This window comes from Monodon monoceros, unplaced genomic scaffold, assembly GCF_005190385.1.
Source record: "Monodon monoceros isolate NGI ecotype Baffin Bay Population unplaced genomic scaffold, NGI_Narwhal_1 Super_Scaffold_12, whole genome shotgun sequence".
NCBI classification, from domain to species: domain Eukaryota; kingdom Metazoa; phylum Chordata; class Mammalia; order Artiodactyla; family Monodontidae; genus Monodon; species Monodon monoceros.
In genome coordinates, this window is record NW_021703768.1 from 46,563,255 (window position 1) to 46,587,827 (window position 24,573).

The 24,573-nt window shown below is 37.7% G+C and overlaps 1 protein-coding gene across 8 annotated transcripts in view; it reads right to left on the minus strand.

Annotated features, from left to right (window-relative positions):
* The window catches only part of PDE4D (phosphodiesterase 4D), a 1,463,941-nt gene that overhangs the window by 195,401 nt on the left and 1,243,967 nt on the right, over nucleotides 1–24,573 (minus strand). For all 8 annotated transcript variants that reach the window (XM_029216627.1, XM_029216626.1, XM_029216629.1 and 5 more), the window contains 2 exons: nucleotides 8,565–8,601; nucleotides 744–817 (listed from right to left, as the gene is read on the minus strand). In XM_029216627.1, the coding sequence (XP_029072460.1) occupies nucleotides 744–817; nucleotides 8,565–8,601 (111 nt within the window). The remainder of the gene's footprint in view (nucleotides 1–743; nucleotides 818–8,564; nucleotides 8,602–24,573) is intronic.

Below are 24,573 nucleotides of genomic sequence, written 5' to 3' on the forward strand. Positions count from 1 at the left end.
CGTACCGCAAAAAAAAAATAAATAAATAAAAAAGAAATGGTTTTATTTCTGGAAAATTCTTCAGAGTTGATATTTTAAAGATAATATTGTATTATTCATAATAGATTGTCAAAATTATGGCATTTGAATAATCAGTTTTCCATTTAATCTTAGAAAATTAATTTTCTTTTTTTCATTTTCCATCTTTATTAGGACCCCCAAATTATAGTTATTTTCCATCTGAGCTTTCTCTCTCAAATGCTTCCCCTGTTAGCCCATAAATCCCCATCTTGTTAACTCTTCCATGCTGCTGCCGATCTGAGTCAGTAACAGCAAGAGAATTAGAGATCTTCCCTATGATATGACACTTCTCCAAGTAATGGTTGTCTTAGAAGTAAGAGGATAACTTTGGGTTTACTTCAAAGCTTGATGACGTTATTTGCCCATGGTGAATTTATGAATTAAGCCAAACCTATAAAGTTACCCTGAGTGTAAATAACTGGGCAGAGGACTGATCCTGCCAGGTGATTTCTGACAGATGGAATCACCATATTTATTTGCCATCCTGATTCATTTCTGTTATGAGAACCATCACTACAAAGTATTTACAGAAAGTTAACAGGACTTCATGTGACTTAGTGTAAATGGTTAGACAGCATGGCAATGATTCAGAGAAATCTAATACACTGCCTTGAGTTCAATCAAACGGAAAAAACACTATAAAAAGTTCAGCCAGAAGGAGGGGGGAAAAATGAATAACTTACTTGCTAGGTGCTCGGTCTTGCAAATTAGTCAATGCAGCAAAGTTGTTCCGTACAGTTCGCAGGCTGGCCAAGACCTACAACAAAAATGATTCTTTAAACTTCTTGAAATAAGGCCCTCTTTAATGCACTATGAAGTGGTTTGGTGATTTTTAAAAATGGTTTGTTAAGTGAAAATTTGATATTGCTTGCGACTTAGTTTCATATAGCACTGAAGAATCTCCCAGCACCTGGTAAAGTTTACATGGATCCATTTGAAAGCCAGAGAGGCCAGACTTAAGGATTTTCCAGATATTTCTCCTCATCGTCTATGAATATGGTGACAATAGCAGCAGTTTCCACAGTATTCCTGGATTCCCCAGCCACTAAAACAGTATCCCAGGCAATATGGATAGCGTGCTGTTGCATTTTATGCATATTTGAAATAGCATGATATAAAATATTAATAAAGTCTCACTATAGGGGCAAAATGTCAAACAAAATTACCCCCAAGTTCTCTTCAAACGTTCACCAATGATGCCATAATCTTGAAATTGGCAAACAAAGTAAATTTTAAATTGTTTTTTCACCTTTGCCACATGGTTATTCTAGCTGGTAAACAGATTCTTTTCTTCGTTAAGGTTATCTGAATCATGAATTACATGGTCTCAAATAAAGTGAGACTGTCCTGTATGTGCACAGTGCCTGGCCCACAGAGGACACTCAAGAAAAATTTGTTGAATAAATGAATACATAGACACAACATATCTACATACACAAGGCTGGACCAATAGGTCCCACTATCTCTGATAGCCCCTCCTTTTTCTAATTCTAGTGAAACTATAAAGTGGCAAAAGAATCGAAAGACTAGGAGAGAAAAGTGACAAGAGCACTGTCTCCTTCTGCCCCCCTCACTTTCTCCTAGAATGGACAAGTCTCCCCCAGGGTGGAGCCTATATTAGGTGAGGTTATGGGTCATCTGGGTGACAACGACAATGTTAAGTTTACCTAAAACATAGATTTCAGATGTCTTATTAGGTACCAATAACACCCCAGACTGCCTAGTTCTGTTATATAGTCAATGTGTGAACTTAGACAAGGTGCATCATCTCTCTGACCCTTAGTTTCTCATCTGTACACCAGGATAGTGACATCTACCTCACAGGGTTGCTGTGAAAATGAGATTAAATGACAGTTTCGGTGCCAAGAACAGTGCCTGGCAAACAGAAGGCACTCGGTGAATATTAGCCCATTATGGCAACATTCCATTTAATGATTTGGCGTGCGCACAGGGAATTCACTTAATGCCTATAACTGACAATATGCTGGTGGCAGTGGGAGCGGGGTAAATTTTTTATAATTGCTCCAAGGGTTCCAGAGCTGATTCCAGAATTTTGTCATTTGGCACTGACCTAGACTAAAGTCAGCCTAAATTTTGTTTTAAGACAAAATGTCTCAGACATTTTTGAAACTGGCATTAATTCTTCTAAGTCACTGGGATACTGTTTATGCCCTGGGACAGTGACCTACAGCATTATCCCCTGAAGGAGTTAATGGTGTTTCCTAAGGTGCCAACCACGATTAACTCAGTCACTGGAAAAATCTGGCTCATTATCACATATAAACAACTCACATTGCCGAAAGGTCACGCTGCCTATGATGGAGTATTCAAATAGCCAACTGCTGACATCAAACCACGATGTCTTTTATTAGGCATGAAATCTTGAGTGATGCAGAAAGAAATCTGACAAATCATGCAGGCTGAATTTACGCTTTAAGAATTGAATATCAAATACACTAATAAAGCATTTTAAATAAGATTATTGTACCCCCTGCTCGATCCTTATTCTAGGCAAAAATTTAACCTCAGGATTCAGAGAACTTTATTTTAATAAATTATAGTAAGTGCACTGCATCTGACAGCTGGGCAAACAGAAATAGTAGCGCAGGTAATTCATGTTCTCTGCTCATTTGAAAGGAAGCATTACTTCATGAAAGATCTATTCCACTTGCTTTTCTGGATACAGGTTTTTGCCTCTGTGATAATAAAGATATTAAATTAGATGATTTTATTTTGGTTTTTAATTTAAATTTAATTTTTAAATTTTATATTTACATAATCTCTATCCCCACATGGTACAGAATTTAAGCAAAAGTAGACTGTTTCTTTCTCAATAACAAAGACAAAAGCAAAATTATTGTGATTTCTGAGAGGAGGCAGATAGATGAAATCAGGGAAGGACACTCAGGGCATTAAAATCTTGGCACTATTCTATTTCTTAAACTGTTGACTTGAGTACTATTCTTTATATTTTAGAAAGTCACTAGATAGCTTCTCTTATATGGATGAAATATTTCAAAATAGAAAGTGAAGAAAGAAATTTCCCTTTCAGCCCCTTCTCCATTCAGCTGCCTGTGCCCTCTCCTCATTGACTTTTAGATTGTCTCCTAGATTTCACTTTTACAAACACTGCTGCAGTAAATAACCTTGCAGCTACGTCATTCCCTATGTATGCAAGTATTACATTGTTGTTTTTGTGGTAGGACAAATAATATTTTATACATGTTAAGTATTAACTATTCTCGCCTGCACTATGACACATGATACTGGCAAGAAGTGTAAATAAAAGTCTCAACCAAATGTTATAAGGGGGTGTTGCCCTAGGCCGAGTTGAGTGATCCTGGGTGACCACATCCCAAAGGCACTGTGTTAGTCTTTTCTGTTCCCGCCTGCACTGTAGGACACAAAGAGTGAGGCATCTACTACTACAGGCTGTGGGGAAGAACTAAAAACAGTTTTACACAAGCCCCTTAGTTAGGGTTCAATCTTTCTTCGCTTTTGTTACAGGGCAGCTCTCACCCTTCTTGAATTCAACCCTCTAAGAGCTATAGTCAGGGCTCTGACGCTCCTATAATTTTCTTCACTCTTTAATGCTTGCTACCCAAAAAGGTCCCTGAGGTTTTCTCCCACACAGCTCAACCGTTAGAAAACGAAGGTCATTTCTTTCTCTTCTGCCCCTCCAAGCAAAAGTATAATCAGTCAAGGTCAAAATACATTGGGAATGAGGAGAAATAATACACTTTAGGAAAGAAATGATGACATTGTTATGGAAAACTTTTGCACAGAGTTGTACTGGTCTGTGAGAGGGATTAAATGCTATTTGCACACACTAATCTCAGATTTTCTTAGGTATTCCTAGACATTTATTAACCAATAAGATTCACTGAAAATGGCAGGAAAATGTGGACTTCATTAAAAAGTTAAACATCTGAACACACTAGCCTAAAAGAAATGTGTACGTATATAATAATAAATTCTTATAAAGATTTGAAGAGGAGATTGCTTTAAAAAAAAAAGATGTGGCAATAACATCCGTGTTAAAAAAAAAAACTCCTGCTTAAAAAATAACCAAAAAAAACAAAAACAAAGAAACAAATTGTTTTGAGGATTGTTTTTGATTCCAAATACACTTTATGCCACTAGATGGCACTAAAACACAGACCATGAGTTGCCACAGGCCTTGGGTTGGGTGGGGTGGGAGGGGCTGAGGAGGGAGAAAGAACTCCTTGCCTTGGTTTTACCTCCAGAAAAACCTGGAGCCAAATTATGATTATTTACAAGACAAAGAGGTCATTTTGATAGAAAACCTCTTTCCAAGTTACGTTTTGGTTAAACCATATGAACTTGCTGTTTTTGTATGTCAGCAAAGGTTGAATATTGATAGTTTCGTACAGTTCAACTCCCAAAGTACTTAGATTCCTAGAACATGCTACTGAAATTTATTTTAATGAAGGATAAAAAAAAACCTAACAGGTATAAGCAACTGAAATGTGATGATTTTCTTCTTTCTTAGGCCGGCAGGGAGAGCCTGTTGGATTCAATGATGAGACAACAAGATTCCTGTTTCTGGGTGAAATGGGGAAGAGACACGCAAGGGCATTTTTATAAAATTGACAATGTCCAATTACCAAGGAACAGTAACGTTCTACAGGGTTAATAACCACTGCATTTTCCCTAAAATTAGCCTACGTGCTGTATTTTGGTAAGAGTAAAGGTGAAATGACTTGCTTGTTCCTACCCTGTATTTTTAAATCAGGCATATCTGCTCAGTCTGAATGACGTGAAGGTCTCTCCAAGGATCCAGGATAATACTTGGATATTTCCTACCTTTTCCTTAACCAAAGATTCCACTTCTTTTATTGCACACCTCCAGAGGAGGATTCTAGTTGACTTAGAGTTTTACAAGGTAGTCACAAATGATGCAACACAAATAATGGGACAGGTGGGGCTGAAGGCAACTGACTACAAAGCAGGGTTCCCTACATTTCATCAGTGTTGTGCCTCCTTGGTCCCCTCAAGAACTCTGGCCAGGTTGTGACTACACCCTTGGGAGGAAAAGGCCACCTGCCGACTGGCATCAGGTGACACGGCATCATTCCCGTCAACACTTACCCTAAGGGAATACCCAAACCAAAAGATTTTGACCCAAACACAGGGGAATAGTTCAAAATGGAAAGCAATAAAATATTTATTTTCCTGGGGATCAAAAGGATTCTGAGCTTATAGGGGAAAACATAAGAAATTGGAAGCGGAAAAGTGTTTAGGTTGAACACCAGCAAGAATTTCTAACCCTGGCAGTGTTTTAGACTTGGGAATAGAATATGGAGGGGTATTGTAGGATCTTGTATTGTAGGATCTTTGCTGAAGATTACGTCTGTGCACGATGCTTCAGCCCTGTCCACCAAAGTGGAATATGACCTTGCACGTCTTCCTAAATTCTCTCGTAACTTACGATTTTATTCTCTTAGCTTCACAGTAAACTGGGACTGGGAAACAACAGGGAGGGATCTTTTCGTGTTTTGGAGATGAAGGCAAGCATAAAGAAATGAGTTCTCAAGAGGAGGCAGAAGATAAGATGGGCTTGGGAAGAGACTTTGACCAGTTTAGAGTGGGAGGCCCATTTTAAAGAATTATGGGAAGGAAATTAGGCACAGAAAAATAAACCGAAAGGGAGAGAAAGTAAAATGTCCATAGTAGTTATTTTGGGGTTTGGAATTATAGGAAATTTTCTTTTTCTTCCTTCTGCTTATATTTCTTTTCTATGCAAAAGATTTTATTTTGAAAGCAGTATGGCTTTTTCACCAGAATGATCTAGAGTGAAGTTCCAAACCCCAAAGCATGCTGGGGAAAGGGGGGAATTCTTTGGCCTATTTGAACACTTCCCTGAGTGACCTGTCTAATGTCCACTGTCTTCTGTCCATTGGTATATTTGACCAAATAATGTTGGTATCAATTCAAGTGAAAACATCTTACAGCTTAAGCATTATAATATTTAGCATTAAATGGTGAATACTCCAGCCTGTATTAAAAATTTGAGGAGTTACTGGTTAGGTCAATGAAATAAGTTAGTGGTGCCCAATCGGGCTGAAGAGAAGGCCACAGACAACTGCCACTAACTGGGCCTTCTTTCTTACCTGCTTCCCCAAAGATACTCTATCAAAATTGTTCAGGGTTAAACAGGCTTTTAAAAAAAATTCTAGTAGAGCTTTCTAGGTCATATACCCTAGTAAAAGGCCACTTGTGAAAACTGGGATGAAGCCACTGAAAAAGAATCTGCAGCCTCTGGGGCAATAACCACCTTCTATAAGGTGTCATGAGTCATTAAGCTAATCATAAACAAACTTTCCTTAGTAGATTCCAGGATTATTTTCAGGCATCGTATATGCTTACAAATTACACAGAGCTGGTTTTATTCAAAGTTCCAATTTCAAGGGCATTAAGTATATATCTTATTTATTTAAACAGTTCACTAACACAGACTAAATGATATTTGACATATATATATTTCTCAGTATACTGAAATTCTATTAGTTTTTTGGAGATTGTAAGTACACTAAAAAAAATGCCTAATTATGTAAAAGACTAGATTTCCTTAGAATTTAAGGCTGCTAATAGCAAGGTTCAAGTCAAATTTATTGACCGGTTAGTTGGAGATTCATACATACGACCTGAAGTAAGATGATAAGGTATCATATACAGATTATTTTTTTCCATATTTTTCTATATATTTTTCTTACAACAATACCTAGAGATTTTAGTTAGAAGCAAGAATAATAAACTAAATAAACTCAAGTTGGAATGATTGTTTCTCCATTTGGTGATGGTCATTTATATATTATTTTGCCTGATTTATTCTGTCTACTGAGAGCTCTATATGTAAGAGCTCTGAGCTCTTAGATATAAAGTTATGGGTCCTCAATAGCAACCAATTAAAAGTCCTTAGCTTCGTAAGATTTGCTATCACAAAATATGATGAAAACATATGATTGTAAATGTTTTGAACACAGAAATATAGATATTAGAAAGAACTAATGATATCCAGCAAAACTTGAAGCAAATGAGACATTAACCTTCTAAAAGGATGGTGGTTGCATTCTATCTTTAATTGTCTGTATCAATGAAAAAGATCACTATATACTTTGCTATTTACTGACTCATTAAAATTTTGGTCTAAATTATAGCAATTAAAAAATTTCAGGAAATTTGAAAAAGTGGAAGAATCATACATAATACTGCTATCCAAACCCTGCCATCATGCATTTTTTAAAAACAATGCGTATTATGACGTTTTGGAGATGAAAGAACCCTTACTGATAACAACACAAAATTCAGTAAGTATTTTATTTTCTAGAAATTGTGCTGAGCGTTTTACAAGCTTGGTACTATTTCAATCTCTTGACAATGTTATGAGGTGAGTAGTCTTGTAAGTGTCATTTCACAGAGGAGGAAACCAGGCTTGCCCAAGTTCAGTCAGTTGTCCAAGTTCATTCATTTAGCAAGAGTAGATGATGGGCTTTGACTGGGCCCTGACTATCTTAATCCAGCTGAGTCCCCAATTTTACCAACTGGAAAAAAGAAGTCTTAGGCAAGTTAAGTGAGTTGCCCAAGGCAGTAGAGCTAGTTTTGATGTAGCCTTGATTATGATTTTTATAACCCTCTAGATCACTTGTATTCCAGTAGTTAACACTTCCTATTAACAGTCAGTGTTGGCTTTAAACATGCTTCATGCCCCAGGTTGAATCAGTTTTATCCCATTCTATCCATAGTCTGTCCATACCAGTGGCTCTCAACTTTTCCTCAGAAAATACTGGGGCCTTTAAAAATTACAGGTGTTTGGGTCCAACCCCCAGATTTTTGGATTCAATTGATCAGAGGTGCAGCATGGGATAAAATCTTTCTAGATGATTCTAATGCGTAGCTAGAGTTGAGAAGCACTGGTCTGTACAAAGAATATTGGGTTATCAACCAATCAAAATTCTTTAGATGGTTTTTTCACCTTCTAGCATTTCTGTCATGTGGTTAAAGTATTTTCATGATGTGTATACCTAAAAGGAATAAATAAACACAAATATGTCACTCAGTTAAATCTATGGACAAATAACGTGTTTAAAAAAAGAGTAAATAAAGCATCAGGTTGAAGTGGAAGATGGAATTTCAGGAACTGATCATGCACGTAATTATACTAAATGTAACTTAATCCATGATATAGCTTTCCTCTTTTAGTGCTTATGTCAGTTAAGGAAATGTGGTCCCATTTAAGTATGTCACTTGGGTAATTTTTAATTTGAAGCAAAGATACTCATTGGATCTATGGGTTTATAGGAAACAGACCAATATGGCGAAGGTCACATTCTCTAGTATGGCTTTTAAATTACTGGAATGAACCACAGAATTTGTATTTGTACTTGTGTTTGATTTAGAATGAAATTAAGAACCGAAACTAACCCCCACAATTAAATTTTCAGATGAGTGAGAAACCTGTCCATTCAGCAAGCTGGGCTTACCTGTGCAAAGGGAGTCACAATCAGGTCATCTCCATGTCTGAAAAACAAACCAAAGCCCACGTTAGATGGCACTGATCACTCTAGGACCACTTTCAAGCAATATTAAATAGTAAGTTTCTCATTCATAAATCCCCACAGAGAATTACAGTAATTCCATCCTTATTCTTCAACACATGTTCTTCTCAGTCATGGGCGTGAAGATGTGTCTTCTGGGATGTTAACAATTGTCCAGTTCCCTGGGTGAAAAGAGGGGCTTCTTGATCATCAACCAAGGTCACTGGCACTTATTATGCACACGGGATATATAACAGTAGATACGGAGTTCCAGCAGCGGGGCCTGAGTTTTACTCTTTGCTGCTTATGGTAAGTATTACTGAAGGGTGCTGTGGAAGGAGCCAGCAATGGCAATGGCTCTGGTGAGAGGTCCCTGGACCATCTAACGTTGGAAGGTGATGAGCATCAGGTGCTCTGCATCATCATGTGTGAGCCTTGGATGGGCTCGGAACTGTGGATGACGTAAGACTGCGTCATACTCTAATAAAAACCAGTGAAACTTTTCAACTGACTCACGTCCCAGCCGCCGTAGTTACGGGGGAATGTTACCCCGTGTGTGCTGTTGTTACAGCAGCCTCAGTGACACTGTGGCGAGGACGCAGGAGCAAGGTGTCAGCAATGACGTGTCTTGGAGGGACAGGGAGAGGCAAGGAAAGTTGTGAACATTCTGCTTGGAAGAAAGTAAGAAACCCAGGCCCAGAGTTCTTTCGTGGTGTTTCTTAGTATGAATAGTTCATGAGAAGGATTTCCAAACTTTCCACGGGATATTTCTTGATCTAGCTAGCTGGAACTCTTTAATCAAAAGGGAATGGAATTATTCTACACAGAAAGCTTCCCGACATGACCCTAACTGAGAACATTGCAACTAAATGGTTCACTCACTCAGGAACAATTCTGGAAAGGGCTTGAGTGACCTACAACAGCACTCATGAAATATGCTTCAGCACAGGCAGCGTATGGATGACGTTAGTAAATGGATTGCTGCCAATAATTAGACCAGTTGTTAAGGTCATCATCAAATTACACAGAGATCTTGAAATTCAAAGTTGGGAAAAATAAAGCAGAAAAGGGGTGGAACACACTCTAAAGGAAACGTGTGTTATTTTGCACCCTCTTCGTTCCACAGTTACATTTTTGAGGGGCACTGCTCTTTGGAGAGATCATTCAGAGAGCCAAAATTTAACTAATACAAAATCTAGATATTTTCCCGAGGTACAGTCTTTTCTTCCATTTTATTCTTTATAATTTCCCGACTACAAAGTTTATTTTCTAAGAACTTAGTCATCTTGGCCAAGGCACAGTATCATTCTGAAATCAATCCCTGGAAATAAGTCTTTTAATTTTTCACATGAATTACACTGGACTTGAATCACTCTAAACTGAAAAGCATGTGCATGTGTATTAAAACACTTAATTCTATCTTTGGTTGTATTTCATTCCCAAGCACTATAAAATATTTATTTAGAATATACAATATTTAGGGTAATTTATCAGTCTTGTTTCTTTCCATGTCAAAGCATAAAGAAAATTAGTTATAATTTTAGTGATGGAAATATTTCACTCTTGACTTACCCAGAAATTGTTTTTGCCAAATATCTCAAGTCCGTCTCATTTTAGTCACAGTAGAATTATTTCTAGCAATTCAGTGGCAAATGTCCTCAATAAATAACCTATCCTTTTCTTTTCAAAATTATGTAAGGTTTAAATTATCTCTGAATAGGGACTTCCCTGGTGGCACAGAGGTTAAGAATTTGCCTGCCAAAGCAGGGGACACAGGTTCGAGCCCTGGTCTGGGAAGATCCCACATGCCATGGAGCAGCTAAGCCTGTGCGTCACAACTACGGAGCCTGCGAGCCACAAATACTGAAGCCTGCGCGCCTAGAGCCCGTGCCATGAGAAGCCCGTGCACCGCAACGAGTCGCCGCAACTAGAGAAAGCCCGCACGCAGCGACGGAGACCCCACGCGGCCAAACATACTTACATAAATAAATTTTTCAAAAAAAATACATTATCTCTGAATATATACCGAATGTATAATGACAGAATCTTTGTCCAAGCCTTTGTCGGTAGCCTGCCCTCGAGACCATGGGCTGAACTGGAGCCACCCACTCTGGCCCCTGGGGCAGGGGCAGCCTCTCCCCTCCCTCACAGAGAAGCTTGCGGAGTTCTGAGCCTGCACTGCTGGCCACTGGAGGTGGGGATAGGAGGCTCAGTACAGTGGCACACAACTGAACTTCCTGTTCTTCCAGGGAGGGATGACAATAGAACTACTCCCTATGCCTCTGGCCATCCTTCCGCTACTTTTGTATTATTTACTACAGTGCTTTCATTTCTACCCTCATTCTTTCTGTAATAAGAAGCCAGAAACACTGGCAAGAAACTGAAAGAGAGAAATCAAAAAGCAAACCCTCACAGACATCTCACTGGGATCCAGAAGCTGTTTAAGCACTTAAATGGGGAAAAGCCTCTTGCCCTCTTGCAAAATAAACTCAACCAACAGCAGCGCCTGAAAATACCGTTTTGTAACCTAGTTCATTTCAAGATTGTGTTTGAAACACACGAGGCAACAACCTTTCCACGCTTTATTATTACCAAACCAGAAGGAAAAGGGCCTTTCCACGCTTTATTATTACCAAACCAGCAGTTAATTAGAAGAAAGTTTATACTTTATTGAGAGAAGATTTCTGATCCTACGAAGCTGTGAAAAGCATTAGAGGCCACAAAGTATCTGCTGCTTCTGAATATCACACCTTGCAAATTTCAGGATGGTAAGTGGCTGGATGAACTAGTGCTCTGAAGAGGCGCCATGGTCTGAGGCTTACTTCCTGAATGTTGTGCAAACTTTTTGATCTTCTGTGCTTCACTCTCCCTGGCTATAAAACTAGAAAGACATTCTCCTCTGGAGTTTGTCAGTAGGATTAAGGAAATGATAAACATACAGATAGTGGTATTTTGAAATCCTGGTGTCTTTCTTCCCTTAGACTCAAAACTATCACCCATCCATCACCATCTCTGATCCACCTCTTTTAAAATTAGAGAGTCATTAGAGAACAAGGATGTTATTTTTAATATGCACATAAAAATGCTACTGGGAGCCCAACACAAAAAATGCATTTAGAAGCATAAAAATGCTTCTGGGAGCCCTGTTTGACAACACCCAGGAATTAGCCCCAGGAGGAACTTTTCTGCTCACCACTCTTTACTCCCATGTTCACAGAAGTACAGACATAGAAAATAAACAAACAAATACATACACAATGTACTTGATCTTGTAAGAGCTAACATTTATACATATACTGAATATAAAACAGTATATGTATATTAACTGTAGAAACTTTGGGAAATACAGAAAAATTTTAAGAGCCATCCAAAGATAACTGTTGTAATGATTTGTTTTTTCCAAAAAAATAATGTGGGCTCTGAGAAAATGTAAATGTCACATTTAAGAATATAATGAGCCTTTTAAAATTACTTTTGAAGGAGGTATTATGATTTCCATAAACTTCTAGTAGACAAAATACTAAAACAAACAAAAAAACAAATGAAAAACTCCGCTTCATCGGTAGCAGATTCACCTGAGGATATGGCTTCTCTGCATTGCTTGGCCTTTTAGTTTAGAACTAGCTCCACTGTAAGTAAAAAGAATTAACTAGTCCTTCCCCTTATGGAACCCCAGGGACTGAAGTTCCTATAACACAAAGCCAACCTCAGCCATACCTGAAAGTGATCTTCCGCTTTGATGCTACTGCCACTTAGAATTAAAGTAATCCCTTTAACACAAAAGCTTGGTCCTGTGGTCAAAATCACAACTACAGAAACTTGCATTTTGGAAAGAATGTCCAGCAACATTTTACTGAGAACTAAAAATAATGTAAATTAATGTAAGATCAAAATTAAAGCAGTTCAGTATTGTGTACAGTAGTATCTTTCAATTTGAAATTTTTCAATGTCAAATTCCAAGCCATTTGTGCATGTCTGTATACACAACTCTGATAGTTTTTCGATAATGCTAACTAGTTATCAATCATCAAGTTGAAATGATTACCCTCACTTGAAGACCACCTTTGTGTTTATATTCCGTATCAGCACCAAAAGAAGAAACCAAATTACAGCCCTTTCCCCAGTTTTAACAGACAAATAAACTAATATTTATTCTACAAAAACAGGTGACTGAGGTCATCCAAGTTCTTAACTTTATGAGGAAACAGCTTTCTTTGTCCTTGAATTGTAATTTCCTAATAGGCTTGAGTGGTAACTAATCCTGGCATCCCTTTCACTGATGCCCAGGAAAGTCACTCAATGTTTTGTTGAGTTCAGCTCTGGAGGCCCTTTTAATATGTTCCCAGTATTTTTTATTTCTTAAATGGGCTTTCAATATAATTATTTTAAAAAATCAGAGTACAAATATCCAACAAACTGATAAATAATAATGGTATTACTTTCAAACAGTTATAATTTTTATAAAACAATAATGATAACCAATATTTATCAAATGGTTACTCTGTGCCAGGAACTGTGCAAAGCACATTTCACTGATTATCTCCTATTTAATTTTTTTTGTACATGAGGAATGGAAGGCCCAAGAAGGACAAAAAAAATCACCATGCCCATGGCGTGATGGGGTCAGGATTCAAAGGCAGGCAATATGACTCTGGTGGGTCTGTGCTTAAACACTGTGCAATTCTGCACCAGTAATGGCATTTATCAATGCCAAAAGCACATCCCAAACAATGTCTAATCTCTAGGCATTTTCCATTTCATAAAGATGATATGTACCATAAAGACAACAAATGGAAGAGTTAACATATAAATGCAAAAAAAATTAAAACAAAAAAATTACTAAAATGACTTACAAAACTAAACAATCTCTACCAACCTGCTGATTTTCATGTCCTTCTACCCTAAGCTAAAATAATAAAATGAAATAAAATAATTTTTGGTTTCCTACTGAGGTGATAATTCTGGCTGAGAGTTTAATATCATATGTCCATATTCAGGGTGTAGCAAGATTACATGCATATCATATGTAACAAAGGCCTCTGGAGATGGCATTTATGTGCATATATATATGTATATGTAAACATCTACATATAGATGTATTTATGTATATATTGTGTGTGCATGTGAGTATAATCCTAGAGAAAGCATTTTGATTTTCTGCCTCTGTATTTCAAATGGGGTGGGGAGGAGATAAAGGTACTGTATCCACCACCATACTTATCCGCATAAAGAAAATTTACTATATTATTTTGCTATATTTTTACTATATTTTATATTTACCCAATATAAAAACCCTTCAAAGACCAACTGCTCTGCAAATATTACATTTTAAGGTATACTTCCTAAGATTAAAAACATATCATGGGGGGACTTCCCTGGTGGTCCAGTGGTTAAGACTTCGCCTTCCAATGCAGGGGGTGCGGGTTCGATCCCTGGTCAGGGAGATAGGATCCCTCATGCCTCGCGGCCAAAAAACCAAAACATAAAACAGAAGCAATATTGTAACAAATTCAATAAAGATTTTAAAAATGGTCCACATCAAAAAAAAAATCTAAAAAAAAAAAATCACGTGTCAACGCAAGTTCATCAATTATAACGGATGAACCACTCTGTTATGGGGGCAGGAAGTATATGGGAAATCTCTATACCTTCGTCTTAATTTTGCTGTGAAACTAGAAATGCTGTCTGAAGTCTTACAAAATTAAAAAGACAAAAATATATCATATAACTTTAGAAAGGGATGTGACCTTGGAAGTTATTTAGTCTTCTGAAATCTAAATCATTTGCTCACTTCTTATTCACAGTTTTAATAATTAAGGCCTTTGCCTGATACTTGACCAAAAACATTCTAAAAACAAAACCCTCAGTTTTTGGCCCATGTGTACTCATATCACATGCACTGATGAGAAAGTAAATGAAATTGGAGCTAATGCAACATAAGCAAAAATTCTCTAGTCTGAAGTGTAATCTCTTCTTTATTTGTCATAAAACAAAAATTTAGGCTTCGTTAGAGAACGTACATGATGCCAATAAACGGCCTCAAATTTGTTAGTTAAATGATGGCATGAAAGATCATCTGTTTTCAGAATTATTCAGCAAAAGATTTTCCAGTTGTAAGAAGTTAAGTGTTTTGCACATGTAGAGACACACTTGCTAAGCCTATTTATTTTGTTTAATAAAAGCTAATACAATAAAGGGGTCCTTCTAGGGATGTTGATGTCACAAATTATTGTCACGGAACTTTGATGACTGACCTCCATGGGCGGGGGGAGGGGGAAGGAGGACGGGGAAAGGACCAAGTACACAGCAATCTTTCACAAGTGCCCTCACTCTGTTGTAGGAACAGGTTCTTCTTTTCTAGTTTATCTTATTTGACAGGCCCGTTCTTAACGTCAGTGGCTCTGCCTTCTTGGTTTTTCTCTAGGATGGGTTCCCAGGGAAAAGATTTATAGGTAGCTAGAACAACAATTTTTTAAGATTTGCATGAGGTAAAATGATTCAGGAGATTAAAAGGAAGGGTGTGATCAAATGGGGAGAGGAGTGACAGCAGTATGTCTTCTGCATGTCTACTATTACCAGACCCTGCTCTACTAACACACGGTATTTAATTCTGATGCCTCTGCACTAAATGGATGCTCATATTCCCATCGTAAGATAAGGAACTGGTTTCTGAGAACTTAAGTAACTCATCGGTGGTCATGCCCTTGGCAAGTGGCAGAGTTCAGTGGTTTCCAATTGCCAGGCTGAGACCTGGTACTGGCCCAAGAGAATGCCCATCGGTCCTTGTGAAGGTGAGAATAAACATGAAACATGGAGTAAGGATTTTTAAAAAGTCATATTAAAAAACAAAAGCTAACCATATTCCTTTGGAAAACTCTCCTTTATTCTGAGAATATGTGCCACTCCCTTTGTAAAGAATTCTAGTGAAATGCCTTTGGAAAACAAAATGATTGTGTGTATCGATGGGAATTTCCTTGTTAAATAAATAAAGTCATTTATCTGGCAAAGTAAGCACTTAGTAACCCTGGGTCAGTCCCCCAGGTGGTTTTTGAAGTCTTAGTGAGTCATGAAATCCCAAGGCATGAAAATGAGCAGTGGAGCTGGATTTAAACCCAGGCTTTAAATACCGTTTCGCTTCTACTGCATCGTGCTGCCTTCTGCAGGCACAAACGGATTCAGACTATTCTGAAGCCCCATAAAAGTACATATTCTAGACTCTAGAACATCACGGTCAAACAAAAGTTTTTGCTGTGATGGAAATATTCTCTCTCTGTGCTGTCTAATACGGTATCCACTAGCCACCGTTACTACTTAGCACTGAAAATGTGGCTAGTGCAAGTGAGGAACTGAATGCCACTTTTATTTAATTTTAATTAATTTAAATTAAGAGAAAGTCACCTGGGGTAGTGGCTATCATCTTGACCAGTGCAGCTCTTGAGCAATCTTTACAAAACTTCAGTTTTAAGTTTTCCAAGGGAAGACAATGTTTTATATAACTGAAAAAAACAAAAATCTACTCTAAGCTTGGGGGCAGAAGAGCATTGATATATTAACGTAACAAAAATACTTGATTGTTTGGCAAAGACCCTAAGTGGAAAGATTTGCCCAAATGGCCATCAAGATTCTCCACCCCTGAAAGGGAAATAAATATTTTAGTTTAATTGCTTTGCTTACTATACTCTCGCCTAGAGGCTACTGTGCTGGCCAGCAAATGCCAAAAAGTATGGCCTCGCAGTAGCTGCTGATCGAAATCACTATGTTCAGGGTCAAGATACCTGGATTCTAATTCATGGCGTGCATGTGTGTGCATACGCAAGACACATTTTTGAGCGGAATTTTGTATTTCTGAAACTGAGTTAATATTTTCCATTGTTTCCTTACATGATTGTTTTGAGGATCAAGTATTAAACTTCAGAGGAGAATTCTATGTCAGCTATAAAGATTATACAGACTTCAGGCAATTTTAAGAATATATTCCTTTCTATATACATCATTTCCCAAAGAGTGTACCGAAGCTTAGGGTCACAAAGGGCAAAACATGGTGGACCTTGTAAATATCCTGAACTTGAACTGATGTCTTCATGAACCTTTAAGACATCCTTTCACCACTTTCAAAGTGCTTCGGTGTTTGGAGTGCTGGGTTATAGATAAGCTGTCTGTCTGGGAAACATCAGTTTCCTTTCCTGGATAAATATAGTACAAGATGGGCTACCTTTAAACAAATGTAAAACAAACAAACAGGAAACACCAAGAAATAGTGAAACGTGTAGGAAATTTTATCTAATCTCTATAGTAGGTGGGAGAAATGAATGGAAACTCAATGTATTGAAGATAAATAATGAGCATGAAAAGACATAAAACAAAAGAGTGCTCTCAACACATGGAATTAACTCCGTGATTTGATGCAAAAGAGTTCTTTTTACCAACTGCCTTCTTTTTTAGCTTCTGTAAAAATGTACTCATAATTGAAAATAACAGTGATTGAATGAAAGTTTTATTGCACTTTTTTAAAGATCACCACAGGAACCTTTAGATAACACATAAATCATAATGCTTGTTTTCTGATTTTCCTGGCAAATAGATAGAACCCTGGTGGACAGAACAAATTCAGTCTGGAGTTCTCTAAGTCCCAAAGGAGGAATCGATGTTGAGACACGGAAACATGAGGTCTGCATGCAGCCCTGTTCTCCCTGGAAGGAAAACTAGGAGCTAAAAGGGCTTGGTCTTGGGATCATTCATAACATTTACTAGCAGGCAACGTCATGCACTGAACTGCTTAAATGATTTTCTGTCACAGTGTTGACTCCCACATTTGCAGAGATGTAAACAGATGTCCTTTCTTTTTCTGCTTTTTTCAAAATTAATTTTTATTGGAGTATAGTTGGTTTACAATGTTGTGTTAGTTTCTGCTGTACAGCAAAGTGAATCAGTTATATGTATACATATATCCCCTCTTTTTTTTAGATTTCCTTCCCATTTAGGTCACCAAAGAGCACGGAGTAGAGTTCCCTGTGCTATACAGTAGGTTCTCATTAGTTATCTATTTTATACATAGTAGTGTATATATGTCAATCCCAATCTCCCAATTCATCCCACCCCCTCGGTACCTATAAGTTTGTTGTCTACATCTGTGTCTCTATTTCTGCTTTGCAAATAAGTTTATCTGTACCATTTTTCTGTATTCCACATATAAGCGATATTATACGATATTTATTTTTCTCTTTCTGACTTACTTCACTCTGTATGACAGTCTCTAGGTCTATCCACGTCTCTGCAAATGGCACTATTTTCTTCCTTTTTATGGCTGAGTAACATTCCATTGCATATATGTACCACATCTTCTTTACCTTTTCCTCTGTTGATGGACATCTAGGTTGCTTCCATGTCTTGGCTATTGTAAATACTGCTGCAATGAACATTGGGGTGCATGTCTCTTTTTGAATTATGGTTTTCTCCAGGTATAAGCCTAGGAGTGGGATTGCTGGATCATATGGTAGTTCTATTTTTAGTTTTTTGAGGAACCTCCATACTGTTCTCCATAGTGGTTGTATCAATTTACATTCCCACCAACAGAGTAGGAGGGTTCCTTTTTCTCCAAACCCTCTCTAGCATTTATTGTTTGTAGATTTTTTGATGATGGCCATTCTGACTGGTGTGAGGTGATATCTCATTGTAGTTTTGATTTGCATTTCTCCAATAATTAGTGACGTTGAGCATCTTTTCATGTGTTTATTGGCCATCTGTATGTCTTCTTTGGAGAAATGTCTATTTAGATGTTCCCCCCATTTTTTGATTGGCTTATTTGGTTTTATTTGAAAATACTTAGGAATAAACCTACCTAAGGAGGCAAAAACCTGTACTCAGAAAACTATAAGATACTGATGGAAGAAATCAAAGACAACACAGATGGAGAGATATACCATGTTCTTGGATTGGAAGAATCAATATTGTGAAAATGACTATATTCCCAAAGCAATCTACAGATTCAATGCAATCCCTATCAAATTACCAATGGCATTTTTCACAGAATGAGAACAAAAATTTTTACAATTTGTATGGAAACACAAAAGACCCTGAATAGCCAAAGCAATGGTGAGAAAGAAAAGCGGAGCTGGAGGAATCACATTCTCTGACTTCTGACTATACTACAAAGCTACAGTAATCAGGACAGTATGGGACTGGCACAAAAACAGAAATATAGATCAAAGGAACAGGATAGAAAGCCCAGAGATAAACCCACGCACCTATGGTCACCTAATCTATGACAAAGGAGGCAAGAATATCCAATGGAGGAAAGACAGCCCCTTCAACAAGTGGTGCTGGGAAAACTGGACAGCTACATGTAAAAGAATGAAATTACAACACTCCTTAACACCATACACAAAAATAAACTCAAAATGGATCAAAGACCTAAATGTAAGGCTGGGCACTATAAAACTCTTAGAGGAAAACAGAGGCAGAACACTCTTTGACATACATTGCAGCAAGATCTTTTTTGATCCACCACCCAGGGTAATGAAAATTAAAACAAAAGTAAACAAATGGGATCTAATTAAACTTAAAAGCTTTTGCATGGCAAAGGAAACCATAAACAAGACAAAAAGACAACCCTCAGAATGGGAGAAAATGTTTGCAAATGAAGCTACCGACAAGGGATTAATCTCCAAAATATACAAACAGTTCATGCAGCTCTTTTTCTGCTTTTAACTCCTCTACTTCCATTGACAGGTTGTAGGAGTTAAGGTCTTACATATGTCTAGACATAACTATCCAGTAGTCAATGACAACAAATTTTTCTTCATCCAAGATTAAGAAAACCCTGAAGTCTCAAGACAATGAATGGGAAGCTGACACAAAGCTTGAGAGAAACCGCAATAGGCAGATGGAATAATTGGGGATATTTCTTCAGTGAATCTCACCTCAACCATGCCACAAAGTGCCAGGAATCTGATAGCAAAGCCCAGTGTTCGATATTCTTAACTTGCCTTTTTCTGAAGAAAAACCACAGGCATGGTTGAAGCCTCTCTTTCTTCATATTTCAAATAGCACATCTTTAAATTTTCATCTTACAGGGGTTTAGTGAGGATGATTTACTAACAATCCCTGGTATATCTTATCTCAAGAAGCACATCACATAAATGTTCCAGTAGTGTGATTATTTTTCCTTATACGGCTCATACAACTGTACAGGAGACACTGAGAAAAATTCACTAAGGATCTAAGACTGTCAAACAAAATCAATAGCTAAAGTGATTGATGTATTAGTGGAAACAGGGATTTACATAGGAATATCAGTATTGACTGGGTAAATGTCCTTTTCTATCTGGGTAAGTATCTAGGATTTTTTTTAAATGACAGGAATGCATCATGCAAACAAAACTTTTGTCTTGTTTCCATGGGTCTATGGTGTCTTCAAATGATACCCAGACATGAAGTAGGTACTGTCAATATTTGCTGAGTGAAAGCATGACACTCTCATTCAAAAATGCAGCCAATCAATATACTTATTTAGAATGTGGTAGAAGACACAGATTACCTCCATTGGAAATCAGCTTTCTCCTTTCTCCTGACCTGTCACCATTCGCTCCATTCCCACCACCTACTATCAAGATTTAAAGTTCAGAAAATTTTCATTTTATAACACTAGAGCATGGTTTTGACTTTAGTCTCCTTTAGTACATGGAGGAAAGAGTGTTGGGATAAAAAAAGCAAGTGAGGGTCCCCAGGCACGGTATCTATAACTGACAGAACTAGATCCTCTTGTGTAATGGCCATTTGTCCATTACAAGAAGCAGGAAAAGCTCATAATTTTCAACTTGGTTCATTCATCTAGGGTCACACTGCACTGAGAGCACTATGCAGGTTACTGTGCTCTTTTCATTGAAGATCGTTTTCAAATGTTCCTATTTTTAGTTGCACAGTTAATTTTATTCATACTTTGCTCTTAGAGATGATGTTCTTTGTATACACTGCATAATAAGCCAGCTTTTCCTTGACCAAGGTTGATATGAGTTTGCTCTCTAGCAGGGATTTGATCTCATAAAATTATGGAGTAATCACTTTTATTATTAAGCTACCATTCTCCCACATTTTTGTAAAAAGCAGATGTTACCCTGTGTAAAGTATTAAGTCTGAGGTAAAAGCATAGCTGCATAGTCAATCATTTACAAGTTTAAATAGTTTACCTTCACAGTGCCTTTTTTTCTAAAGTTACGGGAGTTGAGAAACACTCAGGTGACTATTTTTCTGTTTTTTTTTCTTTTTTCACAATAAAACTAGAGTCCAAACACTGAGGAGCATACTGGGTATGAAGGAAATTCAGAAAAGAAAATTGGATGCTAAATATTAGGGCAAACTCTCCTAAAGACGTAATAGCATTTTAGTAACCTTAGCATGAAAATAATGAGTTACTGGTAAGTTTTGTCAATCTCAATTTCTTTTTCCCTCTACCTTAAGAACTTTTCGTAACGAATATTTATCTCTTCATGTCCCCTAAGACCTCAGGATATATCACTTTGGCAGTGATAAGCAAGGGATATTAGAACACATAATTAATTTGTTGTTTTAAAAGACTGGAGCATAGCGCAATGATACTAAACAAATGCTGTGGTAATGCATTAAAATCCACTGTTTTTACCTTGTGTCATTAACAAACATGCTCATTCAAAATGTCAGAATATTAGAGCTTCCTTTTTATGATTTTTTAAGTATGAGATTAGAAATATAAAATGTGTGTTCAGCTGCTATTTTTAATTCCTTAATTCAAAAATTGAATAAGCATGTTTACCTAATTTATAAGTATTTTTTTAACCATTTATGGCCCTCCTGTTTTTTGAGCTAGAAATAAAACGGCCCCAGGGACTGAACAGAGAAGTGGAATTTTTAAAACAACAGAGAGATGAGAAAAGGTAGCACAACTAGTAGTAGTACTCTAGTAGCCAATGACCTTAGAATATTCTGTCAATAGACTTCTTGGGATTTAATGGCTAGTGTAAGTTTAGTGTCTGTATCAATACTTAATAATAATAATAATAGTAGTAGTAGTAACTTGCCAACCCTCAAGGAGTGGAAGAAAAATCCTAGTTTATCTGGCTCACTACCAAAATGATATCACTCTTGATAATAATGAATTATTTGTCTACCTGGGGTCCTAACAGAATTAAGGATAGGATAAATTCTCAATTCTAGAGCTCATCCGGAAGTTCATGGCTTTCAAAATCTGCTGAATTTTTTCTTTCTCTTAACAAAATTTCTCTTCACACAAAGATATGATTTAGCTCCAATCCTAAGGACACAAATAAACACCCTAATCCAGAGGTTCTCAAACTTCTTCAATTCATGATACTCGTAGCACCTCAGTAGTTTTTTTTTTTTTTTTTTTCTAGGGCCTCTCACTGTTGTGGCCTCTCCCATTGCGGAGCACAGGCTTCGGACGCGCAGGCTCAGCGGCCATGGCTCACAGGCCCAGCCGCTCCGCGGCATGTGGGATCTTCCCGGACCGGGGCATGAACCCGTGTCCCCTGCATCGGCAGGCGGACTCCTAACCACTGTGCCACCAGGGAAGCCCCCCTCAGTAGTTTTTTACAGCACCTCACTGGCCAAAAGAAATAACTACCAGTGGCAATTCTTAAGAATTTAGTTCAAACGATTTAATAAGGTTTTGCCTCCACAACTGAGCGCTCGTTGAGTCCTGCACAACTTCTCACTCCGGAATGAGCCTGGATGTTCTGCCTCCCTCACTTCCTGGTCCACGCTGATTTTTGTGCATTGCTTGCTTCTTATCACAGCAATTGTCAATAACCCAGTTTTGCAAAGATATGATGTCATGGAAAGAAAAGGAATGATCTAAAGTTGAAACTGGGAACTATTTCAAGCTATTAGTTCTCCAGGTGACTGACAGATGTTTCTGCGTTTAAATTTTCCCTGAAAATTTAAAATACCTCTGGAACCCGTGTGAGTTCCCTGTGGTGGTCCAGGATACCTCAGCACATGTCCTGGCCCTAGTTTCATTACTCTTAAACCATTGAGTGAGGGGTGAGGACACTCCCTCAGTTGGGAAAACTCAGGAATTGAGGAAGGAATTATTTGACCACAGCACCTTTCTGTGTTTACATGATGGTAGAGGACTTTCAAATGGCAGATCAAGGTTAGAAAAGAGACAGATGCTCATCAGTGCTAATAAGATCTAAAAATATAGTTAGGTGGGGTTACAGACTTTTCATGTAGATCCAGTGAGGACTAGAACCTTTGTGGTACAACATTTCTTTTTATTTTCAGAGATGCCTTAGTAAGACTAATGAAGAATAATGTAACCTGTAATAGAATTGATGAATAGGTATATAAGCAATCATTCTTCCTTTTTCAAACTCAGGACTAGAGGCAATACCACCTTCTACCCCATAGTCATAGGAAGAGGCCAGGAACAGCTACAACCGAAAACTCACAAAGGCTCAAGAGGTGGTGAGGGACTTCCTAACTGCTAAAGAAAGGGTAGAAATTTGAGTTGGGGATGGGGGATAGTGTTTCCTAGCTGAAAGAATGCCCACATGGGGCACCCCAAAGCCTTGATAAATGAGGTCCTATACTTCTGTATGGTGACGGGGACTAATTAGCTAGACTGCCAAGTGTGCCCCAGTTTTCTATGCTACATTGGGTCCGCTCACTTCCTCTTCATTGCCCCTTCCACGCCCTCCCCTGTATGTATCAGTATGTAGATATGAGTAAAGAGCAACTTGGATCATCTTTGGATTCTCTGTGTTAGTGTTTGTTCAGCAGAAGACGGAGACTAGAGGTCCATTATCCAGACGAATTGAAACGTGTTTTTAACTGATGTGGTTTGACAGGCAGTTTGTATTCAATAAACTCAGTTTTATGATTAAATTCTATTTGTTTTGTTACTGATAATTCTCCTGTTAATTTTTCCAGGGACTTGTATCTATGTATTTGTAAATACAAATAACATATCATTGAATGAAGTGCAGCAACAGAAGTAACTGTTATCCAGAAGTTAAAATAGTTTTAAATGCATTCTGAAGAATTTAAGAGGGAAAAAAACCTGCACATATTTAATGTAATTATCCATCTATTCTGTCATTTTCTTCATGTTTCTTCATGACAGCACTTGGGCAACCTTCTGTTATCTAGTTGTTTCTACTCTTAGAAAATACTTTTTTAATCTTAATGATAGCTTTTTTAAAAAAAATAATAATTCTTCTTTATAATTTATTTATTTAATTTTGGCTGTGTTGGGTCTTCGTTTCTGTGTGAGGGCTTTCTCTAGTTGCGGTGAGCGGGGGCTACTCTTCATCGCGGTGCGCGGGCCTCTCACTGTCGCGGCCTCTCTTGCTGCGGAGCACAGGCTCCAGATGCGCAGGCTCAGTGGTTGTGGCTCACGGGCCCAGTGGCATGTGGGATCTTCCCGGACCAGGGCTCGAACCCGTGTCCCCTGCATTGGCAGGCAGATTCTCAACCACTGCGCCACCAGGGAAGCCCTTAATGATAGTTTAAGTTTACTTTTCATGTATTTATTTCTTTACTGTGCTCACGCTAATCATTAAAATTATTTCTATTTCTTATTATTCTTAAGAATTAAGTTGCTTCTCGGGATTACATTTAACAAACTACGTAACAGCCTTCTGAGCAGAGGCTGCCAGGAACTTCTCTTCTGCCTTGTACAAGCTAATTTTTTTAGATGCTGAGTTTAGCCTAGTTCTATAGACTTGAGTCAGTTGCATATTTTCGAAGAGTCAGTTGCATATTTTCTTTATTACTTCTCTGACCAATGTGAGCTTGTATCTTCTTTCATTCTTTTTTTTTTTTTTTAAAATAAAAAATTTTAATTCTATAGTGGTTTACAATTTTCAAAAGTTTCACACATACGATTTCATATAATCCCACAGCAAACCTTTTTTAATCCCTTAGCCCTATATTGCCCCTCCCTCCTTTTATCACCCCA